General features: G+C 31.5%; 1 protein-coding gene across 1 annotated transcript; it reads left to right on the forward strand.

Annotated features, from left to right (window-relative positions):
- Positions 1 to 7,658: 7,658 nt before the first annotated feature.
- On the forward strand, positions 7,659 to 10,959 carry LOC126695471 (protein TIC 20-IV, chloroplastic-like). The gene is made up of 3 exons (XM_050392227.1): positions 7,659 to 7,929; positions 9,376 to 9,467; positions 10,001 to 10,959. Exons 1-3 carry the CDS (start codon positions 7,820 to 7,822, stop codon positions 10,657 to 10,659), a joined length of 861 nt encoding a protein of 286 aa, XP_050248184.1. The 5' UTR covers positions 7,659 to 7,819; the 3' UTR covers positions 10,660 to 10,959.
- Positions 10,960 to 18,929: the final 7,970 nt, after the last annotated feature.

Raw genomic sequence — 18,929 nt, forward strand, 5'->3', positions numbered from 1 at the left:
CTTTTTATATATAGAAAAAAGAGCACAAAAAAAAAAAAAAGAGAAAAGAATAGTACATATTGAATAAACCAAAAGTACAATAGCTTTTACACATTCACCTAACTAGTGTTACAACATTTTCACAAAACATTTATTTTCAGTTATGATTGGTCACAATTTCATATTTTATTAATTTATTTTGACTTATAAGAAATTGACACCTCAATAATTGTGAAAATATTGTTAAATTTATTGTGTCAGTATAACAAAATATATGCGGGTTCTTATAAATATTAAAAAAAAAAGAGTACAAACGGAAGACTAAAAAAAAAAAGCACTGTAGCTATTGTAGTTACAGTGCCACTTGAACAAATCAAAGTAGCACTATAGCAACTGTTCAAAACTCAAAAAAAAAAAAAAAAAAAAAAAAAAAAAAAAGACTCAATAAACCAAATGTGTATTGTTGAGCTTATTAAATGTATATAATATTTGCTACTTTTTATGTGTATACAATGTAAGCTTACATTACAAGTATAAAATAAACATATAAAGATCCTTTAGGAGAAAAAAAAAAAAAAAGTTGGTGAACTTGAAGAAAAAAAAGAGGGACGGAAAAGCAAGTTACTAAACCAAAAATATTGTTTATAACACTATTCATGAGTCTATTCGCTCTTTTTATATATAGAAAAAAGAGCATAAATCGATGATTGAAAAAAAAAAAAAAAAAAAAAAAAAAAAAAAAAAAAAAAAAAAGTGATGAACAGTACATATTAAATAAACCAAAAGTACCGTAGTTTTTACACATTCACCCAACAAGTGTCATAAGATTTTCACAAAACATTTATTTTCAATTATGGTTAGTCATAGTTTCATATTTTATTATTTTATTTTTACTTATAATAAATTGGCACCTCAATAATTGTGAAAATATTGTGAAATTTGTTGTATCAGTATAATAATATATATGAGATTCTTATAAATATTTAAAAGAAAAAAAAAAGTACAAACGGAAGACTAAACAAAAAAAAAAAACCAAAAGGGGCACTGTATAGATATTGCCTCTTTTTATATAGTTAGAAGATAATGTGAGGTTTGCCTTGATAAATATATAGAATTAGGGGGATGGTCCCACAAGTTGGCCTTTGTCTAGCTAGATTGGGAGGGGGCAAGTGGAAGGTTGAGCACCAAACTTTCCTTGGGCCTTTTCTGTACCCAACTTGGTGTGGAATGCCTTGGTGCACGGATTGAGTCATTCAATGGCGCAACTTGAGCTTAGTCAATCATCTGTTAGGATTTAGGAAAGCTCGGTCCTTGGTTGAATGCTTTTAAGGATCAATAAATAACCTCGGCTTACAAACATGGGGCCACAAGTTTGGGCCTTTGCCTCAATGGGTCTGGCCATTAGGTTAGGTTTTTTTTTTTTACTTTTCAACATTGACTTGCACCTGTATCGATGGATGTATAATAATAAAAAGTGTAAAATTTACATATTCTTGTTTAAAATAACCCACATCAATGAGTGAGAATATAATTGTATAAATTTAAAAGTTTATTACAGTAACCATATAATTTTACATTGAAACAATTCATTTTGCATTTGGTTTTTTTATTTTATTTTTTTTTACGTATCTTAAGTAGGGATAATAATTTTTCCCCACCCCGCCTTGACCCTCCTTTCCCCACTTTGTCTCGCAAGAGTTTTCCTCGCCCCACTATAGTTCAGAGAGGGGATGGTTTTAGAGATATTAGCCCTGCCCTACCCCTTCTTGCTAGGGGTGAGCAAAACGTTACTAGAGCCGACCCAACCTATCGGCGTCGACGACACCGTCCCAACTTTAATGCCGACCGAATGAGCTGAGGCTGGCATTCGGACTTCACCCTCCGTTTCTGATGCGGTGCAGTGGAGTCACTGAATTAAGATATCCAAAACCGAGACAGTGGTTGAACCGAACCAATACCAAGTTCTGTCATTCTGGTTTTTATTTATTTTTATGAAACTAATAAAACGACGTCGTATGTATGGGTGTTATAATATATATATATATATAAGTGCATTTTATGCTAGGTTTTTAGATTCTCAGGGGTATAAGTTCATATTTTTCTCTTAGAATCGTTTATCTCTCTCTCTCTTGCTCTCACCTCTCACCTAACGCAGCGCCTCGCCGTCACTCACCAATCACGGCAAAACAACAGTAAGCTTCTTTGTGTTTTAAATTTTGTTTGTCTTCGTGTTTTTTCCTTTTCATTTGTTTAGGAAAGCTAAAAGCATGATTTAAGTTGGTTTGATTAAGTTTGGCTGTTAACCCCAAGACTCACTGTACTGAAACTTCTTTGCCTACACACTTCCTTCTAACCCGAGAAACCATGTTGATTTGTTTGAGTAAAGCTTAGCAATTAAGCCAATAGCACCTTTTAAAATCTCTCAAAGCAAAGTTTGTGTCTTTCTATTTTGTGTGGGGGGGGGGGGGGGTCCAAGTAGCTGCTTACATATATTATATTTTAAGCAAAGCTTGTGTATATATATGATATACATGGATGCATGAATGTCTTCATGTTTGATTAAGGCTGATTAAGGTTGGCTGTTTGATTAAGGTTGTGATTTATTGATTTTTATATAAGACTTTAATAGTGGACTGGAAACTGCTGGAAAGACAATTATATTATATAGTCTAATAAGTATCTGGTTAGCCCCCTAAAAAAATAATAAAATAAAAAATGCTATACTTTAACATGTCTTACTATCTTAAAAAAATAATAAAATAAAAAATGCTATACTTTAACATGTCTTACTATCTTTAATAAATTAATATGTCTTAGGGTTATAACTAACTTACTTTAATATGTATTAAGTAAATTACTTTAGTCCCACTTACTTTAATATGTCTTAACTATGCCATTAGTCTTAGTTGTTACTTTGGTAAGTTTAGAGTAACAGTATAAACTATAAACTTAGTAATACATTGTTAATTGTCATATTCTACTAAGTACTAACTTTTTTTTTCTTCAGCATTTTAATTTTTAAGTTTATATATATAAAATTAGCTTTTATTTTATATTTATATTGAGAACAATATAATAAATTCCTTGTTAATATTATGGACATGAATTGTTGAGTAATGACTAATGGTTGTTAATTTGTTAGTTTGTTATTGTTGTAACTAAACTGATTAATTATGATTTGATATTGTTGTGAAAACTTTTTTTTTTTTGGTTGGAAAATTTTTTATTAGATGGATGTCGATGCTTCACCTGGATTTGGTGACCCACCTCCTCCTAGTCTTGATAGTGCTAACCCTAACCCACCTGAACCTGTAGCACCAATTGGACTTGGTGCATCACTTCCCCTACTGTCACCTAAACAAGGTAATAAGGACCCATCTATAGTATGGCAGCACTTCATTAAGTTGGCTGGTCCTAATCCCAATAAGCCTAGGTTTGAATGCAAGTATTGTAAAAATCAATATAATTGTCATGGTAAGAAAAATAGTACTTCGAGCATCTTGCAACACATGAAGGTGTGTAAGAAGTGGCCTTTTCCCCGTGATGATAAGGAACAAACTGTCTTTCCAAGCTAAGAGGGAAGGGGAAAGTGGTTCAAATGTGTTAGTGGTTGCAAACTATAGTGAAGAGAGGATAAGATTGGCGTTGGCAAGGATGATCATTATTGATGAATTACCTTTTAAATTTGTGGAGCGCCAAGGCCTTCAAGAATTTATGGAAATAGTTGAGCCTAGGTTTCCTATTCCCCATCGCACTACCATTGCAAAGGCTTGTATGAAACTTTATTCTAGTGAGGTGGATATTTTGAGGAGGGCTATTGTTGGGCAACGAGTTTGTGTGACAATGGATACTTGGACGTTCATATAAAACTTAAACTACATGGTAGTCACCGCACACTTCATTGATGGGGATTGGACTTACCAAAAGAAAATCTTGAACTTTTGCCCTATAGCTAATCACAAAGGGGACACCATTGGTAGAGCAATTAAGTCATATTTGTTGAAGTGGAGTATAAATCGGTTGTTTACAATTACCGTGGACAATGCTAGCTCTAATAATGTGGCAATTGATTATGTGAAGAAGAAAATAAAAGAAAGAGATAGTAGCATATTGGGTGGTGAGTTCATGCATATGTGTTGTTGTGCGCATATCTTGAATTTGATAGTGTAAAGTGGGTTGAAGTTCATTCATGAATCAATTGCCAAGGTTCAAAATGCGGCGCGCTATGTGAGAGCCTCTCCCGCAAGGTTTGAGAAGTTTCAAGAATGTATTGAAAATGAGAAAATCAAAGTCAAATGTTTGTTGTCCCTTGATGTGCCAACAATGTGGAATTCCACTTATCTCATGTTAGATTGTGCTTTGAAATTTGTGAGAGCATTTGATAGGTTGGAAGAGGAGGATGGGCATTACAAACTTTATTTTTGTGAAGTAGATGGGAATGAGAAAAAGCCCATTGGTCCTCCTAACTATCTTGATTGGGAAAATGTCAAGACCTTTGTGAAATTTCTTGGCATATTTTATGAGGTGACACTTAGATTTTCTGGGTCCTTGTTTATCACTTCTAATACATACTTCCATGAGCTAATTAGCATCGATGATCAATTGCAACAGTTGTGTAGTGTTGATGGGGATCCACTTTTGAAGAGTATGGCAGAGGAGATGAAAAAAAAAATATGATAAGTATTGGGAAAGTATAGATAATATCAATTTGATGCTTTTTGTTGCCGTTGTTCATGACCCAAGATATAGATTGAAGTATGTAAAGTTTTGATTTAGGGAGTGGTATGGAAAGGACAAGGGGGATACGATGAGCTCCAAGGTTCGGGATGCATTGAAGAGATTGTATGTAGAGAGAGTGAGTCAAAATGGAGTTTCGAGCTCTAGTGGTAATGGTGCTTCATTGTCTAGGGGGCTCCAGGTCAAGTGTTGGTAATGCTTCATTATCTGATCGTATTAAAAGTTATAATAATAGGTTTAAGTAACACTTGGCAGACGAGAACAGTGTGGAAAGCAAATTTGAGTTGGATAGGTATTTGTTGGAATCTTCTGAGGATCCCAATATGGAAGATTTTGACATCTTGATGTGGTGGAAAATGAATTCTTCGAGATATTGAGTTCTTTCTGAAATTGCCCGTAATGTGTTAGCTATTCTTGTCTCTATAATTGCATTCGAGTCTGCTTTTAGTATGGGGGCGTGTTTTGGACTCATTCCGTAGTTCACTATCTCCTATTACAATTGAAGCTCTTATTTGTACCCAAAATTGGTTGAAAGATGCAAAGGAAAAAAGACCAATAAAGATTCGAGAGTGCATGGATAATGTAGAGGATATGGATGGTTTTGAGATTGACAATGGTAAAAATATATATGTTCATTTTGTTTGTTGTATGTATTAATTTTTCAATTGTTTATTTATTTGCTCAATGCTTAAGAATCATTTTGTTTTGAATGGGTTTGTAGAAATTGCATCAGTTTGCCCAATGCCTATAGAGGAGGATCCAAGCATTGTTGTGTTGGATGATGATGGCTGATATGCTACTCTTTGCTTGGAGTTAGTTAGTAGTTAGTATTATGTAAGTATACTTGTCATTATCATTCTTTTGTGTTAATTATAAATATTTTATTGTTCATAAACGTTTTATTGTTATTAACACATGTTTATTTTGTTTTGTTTAGTATTTTGTAGGAGTTCTGGAATGATGCATAGTGCAAAGACTTACTAGACAAAGGACTTACAAGAATTAGCATTCTTTTTCCGATATGCTAATTATATTTGTACATGTTATTGGTAGTGGACTTTTCACTATTGGTAGTTATTTAGGTATTCATGGGTGAGATTATCATTGGGAATACAAGCAATTAGCATTCTTTTGCCTAAATGCTAATTTAATTTGTATATCTTTCTTTTGGCATTTGTGGACAGCGACAAATGGTTCTGTAATACGTTATTAAGTGGATACATTAACGCTTATTATTATTGACACTGACACACACGGTGACACTAATGATGTTATATGCTACATGATAGTATTTTAGGAGTTGAACTCTTATTAAGGCAATTTCAAAATATTTTTACATTGTGAATGAAATGAAAAAAAATTGGATAGTTTGTCATATGTGAGCAGATTTGTTGAACATATATATATATATATATATATATATATTTTTTTTTTTATGTAAACAAATTTGTTATATGTTAACATATTTTTTTTTATGTGAATAGATTTTTGTTATGTGAACAGTTTTTTTGCACAGGTTTTGGATCATTACTGTTTGGGTGAACAGATTTTTTTTATAATGTTTTTGTTGAACATATTTTTTTATAGGTTGAACAAATTTTTTTTATAAAAATAAAAAATAAAAACAGATTGTTAATGTTTCAAATCAAACCGACCAAACTGATTAAACCGAGCTGATCAAATTGCACCACTATAGGTCGAAAAACCGACCTTAATCAGTATGCATCGGTTTTAATTATTACAAAACCGATCCCTATTGGTTCGGTAACAAATTTGAAAAAAAACCGAGCCGACCGAACCGCGCACACCCTTACTTCCTACTCCATCCTTGCCCCGCTCCACCCCGTGTTGATAAGGATTATAATTGTAAATTTTTCATACCCTAAATGCCTACTATTTAAAAAAAAAAAAAAATCAATACTAGCTTATTTAAATGCATGGATATTAAGATTTTTGTTTTTGTTATGATACTGTCTTGTTAAACACTTGTATAATATTATTTAACTCTTGTTAAAAATTATTTTGATTTGATGAGATAAGTTTAGTTGTAATTTCAAATATATTTATACTAATGAAACATGTTTTATTAAAAAAATTGTAATAGTTATAGTGCAAATTAACATGAAATAGAGTTTTACAGGGTGGGGTGGCTATGGGGCAAGACAAAACCATACGATGCGGGGTAAAGATTCTATCATTCGGCCTTGCCCCTCTCCATTGCCATCCATTCCTAAGGGTAAAGGAAGATAGTGGATGATAATTGTTGTATGTGAAGAAAGATAAATAATTTATAAAATCAAGAAAATTTGATATTTTAATGAAATATATTGTAAAATAAATAATCTATGTTAGGTGTTTTGAAAAGTGACTCTATAAAATAGAAAAAGTAAGTTCTTATGCTAAAATAGACATAAAATTTTGCATGAGTTGATGCGATTACTCGACAATTAACTTCTCTAATTATTTTTATGTAGTTTTTTATTTTTTTTTTAGAATTATGTTTATTTAGTTTAGCCATTAGTGTAAACTATTGCGAGTTGTGTAATGAGAAAACCACTTCGGCTGATTGGATCAATAAACACCCCATAAATTTCATATCCACCTAATTTTAGATTCATTATACTTTTTTTTTTTTCTTGAATCTAAACTTCCACCTTATTTATACTCAAAAAATATGGAAGCACCTAAAAAAAATGAAATAATGAAAAGGGAATATAATAATAAATTATTTATGTGCACCGCCTATAGTCCTAGAGAATTCCGGAAACACCAAAATTAAATTTTATATTATACTATAAATTAGACCAAAGAACGGTAGTTAATATATCTTCTAGACTCATGTATTGTTTTTTGTTGGAGGGGTTGGAAGTGCAAATCAAAGAAAATAGAAGGGCATGCGCCAAATATTATCATAAACCCCAATTATATATACTGCCTAAGGTACAATCTCTCTTCCTTTCCCTCTCTCATATTCTTGCATGAGAAGCTAACTAAACGGCGCTCTGTTCACCTGTTCCAACTCTCAAAGAGAAACCCAAAAACAAAAAAAAAAAAAAAAACAGTCTCTCTCTCTGAGTTTCAGTACCCACCACCACAAGCAGCCATGCCGGCTGTTGCGCCTCTTACTAGCTCCCCCCGCCTCCTCGTCAACCCTTCTCCACATACGAATCTGCTACCTCCCGCTGGTATCGCCGCCGCCGCCTGTGGTTTTTGGTACCTTTTCTTCTTCAACTTTTTTTTCTTCTTAATATACAAACTGACCCCAAAACACAGGAATTGCTTTAATTTAAATCTTTATTACCCTCTTTGTTTTATTTAAAAAAAAAAAAAAAAAAACGCTTAAAATTGTTATCTTTGTTATTTTCTGATTTTCTTTATACCCTTTTTGTATTTGTTTTCGATTGAGTTCCATCTATGTTTTAATTTTTTAGAAGGAATGTTGGGGAATACTTAACCCTTATTGATGCTCTGGTTTTGTCTCCTTATTATTAATTTCATATCATTGCTTTCTGTTGAGAATTGTTGTGGGAGTATCTGCTTGAATCTATGATACAGATTGTGTTTGAAAACTGATCATGGTGAAAATCATGTAACATTGTAATATCCGCTGAATTATTAATTCTGCTATTTTCGTTATTCTAATTTTTTTTTTTTTATTATTTGTTATGAATGACACAGTTGGTTTCATTGGGTTGAGAGAGACCTACAGATTATCTCCTACTGATTATTGTATCATGAACTTTTAGCAGTGCAAAAGTGAATTTTTTGAATAATACAACAGTGTTAGATCTACATGGTGCTTTTGTGGTCCTTTTATTTTTCTTAAGTAAATCAATCGATATGCTTGCATATTGCAGAATGTTTTGAACAAAATTTTAAGATGCAGTAGTATCTTTTGGGGGGTGGGGGGGAAGAATACATCTTGGGGAGAAAAAAAAAATGTAGAAGGAAATTTAGGTAGTTAGATGAGTAGCATTTTGAATTTTTCTTGTTTTGCACTGGATACAAAGCATTTTCAAGAAGTTGGGTTTTGGCTGCAAATCTAATCCTATATGGATCATCATGATAATATATCATATAATTGAATGGATTGGGTATATTATCCAGTGGTCTTGCTCTTGGTTGTAATGTGTAGGAGCTTTGTAAACATCACATGATTGAGGCTCCAATCTTTGTAATGGTAATTGCCAATGAAACATATATATTTATAATGTTGAAGAGCCTAATACATTATCATTAGTTTGATGTTGCAAAGAGATGACTATAAAGTTGTTTCAGATTAGATTGTTAGTGCATATGATGCTGTATTTTCCCCTGTTTTTGTGTTTAGTTTTTGGTTGTTTATCCATTTCTATTCATTTTAATAAAGAGTACTCGTTCCTAAGTGGAGAGATGTAGACACAAGCAAAGTGGTTGAACTTTTTCTAGGTGTGCATCTTTGTGCAGATTTAGGACATGATTGCTTTTGAGTCTCCAGAAATCTCTCCTCTTAGGGACAAAAAGAGATGCTCTAGGATGTACATATGTCAGATAACATTCAATAAAACTTCAACTTGTTCCGGGGGTGGGGTGGATCTAATATTAAAAGGAGGGGGTTTCCCCTTGGATAATGAGTTTTCATGTTGTTCTTCTTATACTGATGTTCCCCTTTAACACCAGGTATAAGGATGCAATTCTACAAAAGTTTTCCAAGAGCTTCACAACACATAATCCTTTGGCTAGACGCACATTTGTTGCATGCAGTTCTAAAGGTGTGTTAATTTTCATTTCAACTCTCTCTCTTTCCTCTTCCCCTTTTAACTAGATAGACTTTGATTCTTAAAGTTCAAATCATTGAGGCAGCCTTTGGTGCAATGATACAGGTTTATATAACCAATTTATTGTTAGTGGCAGAATAAGCCTGGTATAGAGAACTGATTGCATAATTTCTGGAGGGAACTAGCTTTGAAAACCCTCCCCATTTCTTCCTTTAGCTATCTACCAGCAAAAGTCTACATCATTCAGAAAGGGAGGGTTTCTACCTCCCTAACTCATCTTATATTGCTTATGTAGTCCAATAATATGAAATATCTGCCAATGAGCTATAGCTCAACTCACACTTCCTTCTCCCATAATAATTGGCTGGAGGGGGAGGATGTGGGTTCAAGATCCACTGGGAACTAAGATGGAATATCTAAATATTATTAAGAAGTTTGTTTGTGGTTGAATACTTGAATAAATCGTTGAATGTGGGACATCCCAAAGGTCATTGATATTTTCTAATTCCCAATTGTATAATCTGCAGGAAATTCATTACCACACCTTTCTGCTACATCATCCCAATTTTCAAGTGGGAATAAAGGTGGCCTGTTGCATAGAATTCCTTTATTACCCAGACCACGCAAATCTATAATGCCTCTACAAGCATCCAAGGATAATCCATTTGGTTATCACATCCCAAAAATGACTGAGAAGCCAGAATGGTGGTGGAGAATTTTTGCATGTATCCCCTATCTTTTGGCTTTGCAAATGTCTGAGACAGCATCTTATGTCCAACCCTTACTTGACCGACATGAATTCCTTGAGGATTTGTTGTATTATATCCCAGGAGCTGTTAGGAGGTTGCCTTGGTGGTTCCATATACTACATTTCTACTTAGCATACTTTGGAGTGGTGCAGAATAAAAAATGGCCCCATTATCTAAGATTCCATGTGGCAATGGGCTTTTTATTGGAACAGGCCCTACAAGTGGTAGTTCTATCAAGCAATTTCATGCCACTTATACACTTCCAAGGTACATGTGGGTTGTACTATTGGGCAGCTGTGGGATTCCTATATATTTTCATCATGTTGGAGTGTGTAAGGTGTGCTCTTGCTGGTAAGTATGTTAAAATCCCTTTGATCAGTGATAGTGCATTTATCCATAGTCTCTTTAAAATAGGTGGATACCAGCGGCCTTTCTAGGAAGTGTTGTATAGGTCCCATAAAATTTAGGAGCTTGGGATTTGGGGTATGCCCAACATGGAGCCCAATGTTGCCTGAAAGAGGAGGAAAAGAAAAGAGAGAAAAGATGTCGCAGCACTGGTGTTGAAATTTGTCTTTCTCTTTTCATGATGGTTAGTTCTTGAGTTTAAAATTTTGATGAACAATAAATTGATGGTTTATGATGGTACAATGTATAAATGTCTTGCAACTATGAGAACTTCTAAATTTGTGATTAATGAGAATGGATTACCAATCAAAAAATGAACTTTGTAAGCTTAATGTACAGAATTCCTTTCTGCATACATGGCATGATCACACTGTCAGATGTTTTGGTGTGTACATTTGATATTATGCAGTAGTTAAAGTTGATGTAAAATGATTATACTAGCCATTTTATGTTTTTACCTCAAAATGGTTGTTTTTCCAATATGCATATTTTTATAGTAACATGTTGAGGGTTACAAGTGTTAAAGAAAATGTACATTGATGTTGTCTTTCTTTCAAATTGACTTTCTTTTGACTGCTTGCTTTCTTTGTGTGAGGGCATTACCTTCAGACAATTATATTCATTTATAACAGTTACTATCAGCATTGAGCAGTGTAACTTGTAAAGTTTACATGTTTGACGAGTTAGATTACCGGTGTCTTCATTCATTCACTAGCAATTGTTCAGAAAAATAAACTAAATTATTGAGCACCTCAGACTTGATAAAAATGAATATTGATCACTAGTTTTTCCAGCAATCAAAATTCTTGCCAAGATCAAGTGGTATACTTAGAGGTGCAAAACCCTAGAAAATATATTCAACTTGAAGTTGTGAAAAGAGGTATACAATATCCTAAAGCATGATAAGAGTTGATTCAGGGTGATAATCACATAGCTTGTAAAATGGAGCTTGATAATCGCATTATACTATCAAGAATTATCGGTGAAAGCACAACCCTTTCAAGTTGCATACCCAAAAAAGTTGGGGGCACTAAGTTTGAAAGATTACATGTATTGTAAAGGCATATCATAAATATACACAATTACTGTAGCAAATGTGTAAATATGCACATTTATACATAAACCTACTGATTTGAGTAGTTTTGGGAAAAAAATTGTGTAAATTTCACCACTTTTTCTATTTTAGAAGCACTGATGAGTATGCTCTTAAAATAATGAGATTCTGAATTCAAGCATTCATGGCAACTCAACCTGGGAATTGGGGGCAATTGAAGGGTATATTGCTGACATGGCACGTCAGAGTAAGTTGCTAACATGGTAGCTCGACAATGACAAGGTGGCATCTTGGTCATCTGCAACAATAAGTATGCTTGGCCAATTTGAGCGTGCTATAAAAGCGATAAATCTCCTCAAGTTCTCTTCTTCTTCTCTTTCTTTTTTTTTTTTTTTTTTTTTTTTTGAGATGAAAGATAGAAATTTTATTAAATAAAATATGAGAACAGTATATAAGATCCCTGTAAAACAAAACAGGGGAACCGGACCTATTCTGCAGTAATAAAACAATTATGCAGAAAAACAAACAATTTCTGTAGAAACATGCAATTATGCAGAAAACAACACTATGCAGAAAAACAACAGATATGCAAAAAGCGATCAAATCACATTCAATTGCTTGGTTAAGCAGCTACCAAACGTTGATATTCCTGCAGAAAACCAAGTGCTCCATCAAGAATGGACTTGGGGTGAGTTTGGATATGTTCAAAATAATATTTATTTCGAACATTCCAAATTGCCCAAACCATCACCGCCCATATTTCCAGCTCTCATGGAGAAAGTTTGTCCATCAGCCATCTAAATAGCATGGAGATATCTTGAGTAACATTTGAACATTTAAGTCTCAGTCAATTACCAAAATTCTCATAATACAATTATTATAATTACTAGTCGTTAACCCATGCAATGCACGGGATAGTTAAATACAAATTAGAAGTATTTGTATAAGAGATTTAAGATTCAATCCCCGCCTACACCAAAAATTGATTAATGTCTTGATTTGATGATAAAGAGCTATCATCAGGAGCGGATACTACAACAACACATAGACTCCAAATATTGGAACATACTTCTTCTGCAATTTTCTTTATTCAATTAAAACTAAAGTTTCAAAGATAATTCCAATTCAATTAAACCCAATAAATACATACACATGAACGTAAAGAATTCCAAAAATAAAAACAACAATCTCCAAAAGCCTTTGCCTAATATAGTCACTATTTTTTTTTTCTTTAGATTGTGCGTTCTTTAGTTCTTTTCTTTTTTTGTTTCATCAAACTTTTTCTAATTGTCCAAAATATCTATCATATATGTTAACATTAAACCGGATAAAAAAAACTTTACATACTTTTTGTTTTGAAGGCGCAAGAGACTGTATAGCAGAGTGGTGTTGGAAGAATAATCCCAAAAAATAAAATATTTAAAATATAATATAGGAATGAAAAGTCGAGTTGAAATTGTAACAAATAATCCCCAAAAAAAAACTATTTATAATATAATATAGGGTTATGGATTGCTAATCAAATTTGGTTATATAATTTTTTTTTTTAAAGGATGAATATGTTGGTAGAGTCCATTTGATATAAAATTTAAATCCTATTGAAATTAAAAATGATATGTATTTGTTGAGTCTCATTTGATATAATTATAGAGTTTAAATCCTATTAAATTATAATTTCTAATCAACGTTAATATAAAAAAAAAAATGAAAAAAAGAAGAGAAAGAAAACGTGATTGATAGATATAAGGAAATATGACAGTTTTTTTTTTTTTTTTTTTTAAATGTCATCAACGTAGAAATTATCAAATTAATGGAGATATATTCCATTTTTTGGGATAGATTTATATTAATGGAGTTATTATAGTGATATAATTTAGGTCTCCTTTAAGTATAGTGGTTGTATGGCACCAAACAACTAAATTTAATTTTTTTAAAAGAAATTTAATAAATTTTCTTCAATTTAGTGCTATAAAATATATATACATATGCATGCATGCATGCATACATACATACATACATACATACATATATATATATATATATATATATAATTGAATGGAAGATGTTAGAGATACCTAAAAAAAATATAAAATGATTTTCAATAATACATTGAACTTTAAGGCTCAATTAATCACATGTATTTAAATGGAAAAACCTTGAATTTAATAATTAAAAACTATCGAAAATAACAATTGAAATCATATTTAAGTGGAAACCTCAATTCAATAATTAAGAATAATCTAAATTACTAAACATTTAAATTTTTGAAGTAAAGAGACTCACATGAGAATTTATTTTGTCCTTGAAAGCATGGGAAAAGACACTAAAACTTGAAGTTTAAGTATAAACTCATAAAATGTATAGTTTTATTAAAAAAATAATAGCTAAATGAATTCTAATTATATAATCAAAAGTAAAAATCATGCTACATGTTTGTGTATATGCATGAAAAAAGAATTGAATTCAACATTTATTGTAAAAAAGAGGTGGTGTAAACTTACCCCTGTCTAGCTAATTCTTGTTATAATCCCTTTGTTTGCGGAGAGAGAGAGAGAGAGAGAGAGAGAGAGAGAGAGAGAGAGAGAGAGAGAGAGAGAGAGAGAGAGAGAGAGAGAGAGAGAGAGAGAGAGAGAGAGAGAGAGAGACGCTTCTTTTGACCCAAAAAAAGTCAATGTATACTATATAATAGTTAAGATATTAATCTTTGGAAGTGATATCTCATTCCGATTATTATTTTAATTGTGGGTTTTGGTAGTTAGAAGTTAGCACATAGTAATTAATAATTAGCAAATTACTTTGAATTTTTTTTAAACCAATCCCTTAAAAAAATTTAGTAGAGTTGAAATCACTACAATAAATTAACTCTCTATTCAAAAATTTTTAAAATCACATTAATAAAAAGTTATTGATAAAACTATTATTAGTAAATGTTTCTTCGGCTTATCTATTTTACTATTTAGCTTTGTTGCCAAATTGATATGAAATCTTTTATTTTATTTTATTTTTTAATAAATTAACTCTCAATTCAATTTTTTTTTTTTTAATATCATGTTAAGATACTGGTAACAACTATTATTAGTAAATGTTTCTTAGGCTTATCTATTTAGCTTTGTCGCGAAATTTATATCAACTCTTTTATTTTATTTCTTTTTTTTTTTGAAGAATATAAGGCAACTAAAAACTTATAAACAACCATTTAAATTTAATATTAAGAATATAATCAAACTTATTCATAATTTAAAATTAAGAAATTAACACAAACCATAAAATAAGATATAAATGTAGAAAAAAAAACAAAGAATATACATGTTTGTTTCCTTTATCACTTTGAGAGATGAAAGTGTGAGAATGTAACAAAAACCTGAACCAATTATTGTAGAAGAGAACAAATGAGTACAAAAGTTTAATATTATGAATTGGGTTAATCTGTATATCAATTTCTAGTGTAGAATTCATGAATTTAAGTACGTATGTGAGAAGTTTTTATTAATTTTTTTTGTAGTTAAAGAAAATTAGCTTAAATAAAGTGAAAAAATAATAAAGAAGAAAGTATGCATACCTGCATTGTCATGAGATTTAGGTATTCACATATTGGAGTAAACTTCACTCAAAAAAGGATACATACATACATACACACATATATACATATATATATATATATATAATACACATAATTAATTTTACTTTAATTTTATATAATACACGTTGCTTCTTCTTCTTCTTTTTTAATATATATATATATATATATATATAGAGAGAGAGAGAGAGAGAGAGAGAGAGAGAGAGAGAGAGAGAGAGAGGTAGAGTTTCATTTGATATAGAATTTAAATCCTATTGGAATTATGATTTTTAATCAATGTGTTTGTTGCTACCTCATAAATCCCATAAAAAGTAGAATAAAAAAAAGGTCATTGGAATAGAAAGACAAAATAACACATTTTTTATGGAAAAAAAGAAAACATGCTTTTTTTTTTTTTTTTTAATAACAAAAAACAAAACAAGATATACATATATGTTTACTCCATCATTATATATAGATATTTTATTTTTAGAAGAAAGAGAAGGTGTTTACTTTAAACTCAAATACTTATTATGTTATTTACAATTTTTTTTTTTTACTTTATCCAAAAACATTTTTGGGAAATCATGGACAAATAACTTGCTATCTTTTGCTTTTTATTGAATATAAATCAAGATTAGATGGATAAGATGAAGAACTTGAGAAGAATTAGACGTTGCTAATTTATTTATATATATATATATGTGTGTGTGTGTGTGTGTGTGTGTGTGTATTAGGATTAGATGGCGAATTTGAGAAGGATTAGATTACACTACGTTGCTTTTTTTTTCCTTCTTCTTCTTTTGTAATACACGTTGCTACCTGTGGGACCAGAGAATTTGTGATCCCGGCCCACTTTCCATTAGGGCCCAAGGCCCGCGCCGAGGAGAGGTGTTGCCGAGGACATGCACCGAAAGTCCAAATGGCCTAAAGATATAGCTAAGGACGATCCTGTCCTCGGCATCCCAAAATCTAGAAGGAAGGAACGGCATGCCATCAAAGACAACCCCCAGAGCGCTCCCAGAAGAAAGGGGGAGTACAATGTAGGAGCGTTTCAAGGATAAGCTGTCACCTCCGCATTAAATGCGTCAACAAACGTCCTGGCCGCATTAATGGGGAAAGGACCCCTGAACAGTGTGGCGACAAAGAACAAAGGAAAGGCTGTCATTACTGTAATTAAGAACTCTGCGCCTAACAGAGCCATGCTTCTCATCTTTTACAACCACCCCCAACCACTTTGGGTATGGGCTGATAAGACCAGTATTAGCCCTATAAAACTGAACCTACAAGGGGAAAAAAGCTAGTATAAAAGGAGGAGGAAGCAAGCCAAAAAGAGGAGGCAGATCGTCTCCAGGGTCATTGAACCCTATCGTAAAAAGAATAATAAGAACATTAAACTCCTCGGACGAGGTCCAATGACCGGAGCCACTCAGGCCATGCCGGGAAGAAAGTCTTCTTGGATACGCTTAGTTCACTTTTGTGCAATCATCATGAACACCATGACTAACGACTGTCCGTTCACCAAGGCCTAGCCTTTTAGCCCACTCTCTACAAATTTATTATTTGGGCCTTTAACGTTTGAACCCAATACTCTTTGGGGATCGTTACAAATTGAGTCCTTACACTACTTTCTTCTATATAACTCTTTTTCTAGTAATGGAAGATGATAGATAACTATATAACTCTTTTTCTTTTCTTTTTTTTTTTTTTTTTTGAGAAAAAAAGTACTCACCATTGCATATATGAATGCAAAAACCTTGAATTCAATAATTACAAACAATCCAAAAATAATAATTGAAAGCATATTTAGGTGGTAACCTTAATTCAATAGTCAAGAACAATTTGAATTGCTAAACTTTAAAAAATGAAAGTGGAGAAACTCACATGGTAATTTAATTTTTGTCTTTGAAAGATGGGAAGGAGACACCAAAACTTGGGCAAGTTTCACACTACAAAAGAAAAAAGATGGTTTATGTATACACAAAAATTTCAATATTTTTTTTAATAAAAAAAAACTAAAAGTTAAAACCTTGGCAATAAGTTTGCATTGATAATTGAAAATAACTTTTAAGATATGATGAGAATTGAGAAGTAAATAACTTCATTAGCATTGAGATATGATGAGAATTGAGAAGTAAAACATGTTGTAATAATTAAACAAAAACCTATTCAATTTGATTATAATAAAAAAAAAAAATCATAGTATACAAATACATACCTTTGGGTGCAATAGATAGAAAAACAGAAGACTAAACCAAAAAACTAATAGGTTGGAGAATGAAAAAAACACCTAATAACTATGTATATATATACACTCCACCTAAAAGGAAACCTTGTAAAAATCAAATACCCTACATACCATTATGTGTGCTATTCAAACTCATTAATTTTTTTTTTATTTTTTTATGGGATGTTTAAAATTTTTATAAGAAAAAAAAACCTAATTTTATATCATATGTATCAAACTTTTCTTCAGCGTGTCAAATTTGTATCTTCACCAACAATTTTTTTTTTTTTTGGGGATATATACGGTTTTTTGGAGAAAAAAAAAGTTTGATGCGTTTTTTTTTAAAAGAAATTTGGATAAAATTTTGGATATCAATTAAAGCATATTATATCATAATGGTGTTCTGATAAAATTTTTTACATAAAAAAACTGAGAATGTATAAAATTTTATATCTAGTGGAGAGAAAGAGTTGAAATGAAGATACAAAGGTAGAGTTTAAAGTTTATATATATTAAAAGAAAGCTAAAGTAGCTGTGTGTCTATCCAAACTTTTTTTCCCCCTTAAGAGAAGTCTATTTCTATCCAAAGAAGAGATTGATATATATTATTAAATTATTAAGTTTTTGTGTTCATCAAAATATTTCCTTCTTTTTAGTACTATATGTCTAAAAATCTTCAAAATCTTCCCTTCATCAAAATCTTCCCTTAATACAACTGGGTTTATTTGAGTGTCTAATATCTACTTAGAAATTATAGGAGAAGAAAAATTATATATTATTTTTCTTAAAATCTAAAAATCTAAGAAAATTTTTGCAATTTGATAAAGTCACTTGGCGCAATCATAGCTTCTAAACTCAAATTTTATTATTCTAAAAATCTAAGAAATATTCTAAAAATCTAAGAAAATTTTTGCAATTTGGTGAAGCCACTTAGTGCAACCATAACTTCTAATCTCAACTTTTATTATATAGTATATGATATGATATAGAGTCAGATTCAAATTTCAAACCTCAAGGTAAAATTACAAAGAAACTCTCCCACAAAGGAAATAAATGGAAGGTAATCAATAGAGGTTACGTATGAATAAACACCTATCCCCAACGCGCACGCACGCTTTTCATAAAATTTTTGTGGAAAATCTTTCTAACTTACATTTTGCTTAGGAGGGGGAAAGGAATGAACCAACATGAATTAATATCCAAATTGTTGCAATTGAACCTACATGATAAATTAAGTTTTATCAAGTAAATATTGTAACTTTTTTGGAAAGAATGTCAAGTGAGCATAATTATTAGCAAATTTATTTTTCTAAGATATAAATGAATGTTTTGCAAACATAACTTTCATTGAATTTGTAAGAAGATTTAAACAATTCTTTGTTTCTTCTTCTTTGATTGCACATTAGGGTTCCAATCTCAAAAATCCATAACCTCAATATGAAACATTCAATTACTAAATGAA

Source organism: Quercus robur, chromosome 8 (assembly GCF_932294415.1).
Source record: "Quercus robur chromosome 8, dhQueRobu3.1, whole genome shotgun sequence".
Classification (NCBI taxonomy): Eukaryota; Viridiplantae; Streptophyta; class Magnoliopsida; order Fagales; family Fagaceae; genus Quercus; species Quercus robur.

Coding starts and splice junctions, on each gene's coding strand:
- LOC126695471 (XM_050392227.1), top strand. CDS start 7,820: ATGCCGGCTGTTGCGCCTCTTACTAGCTCCCCCCGCCTCCTCGTCAAC. Junction 7,930..9,375: donor GCCGCCGCCTGTGGTTTTTG/GTACCTTTTCTT, acceptor CTTTAACACCAG/GTATAAGGATGCAATTCTAC. Junction 9,468..10,000: donor TGTTGCATGCAGTTCTAAAG/GTGTGTTAATTT, acceptor TATAATCTGCAG/GAAATTCATTACCACACCTT.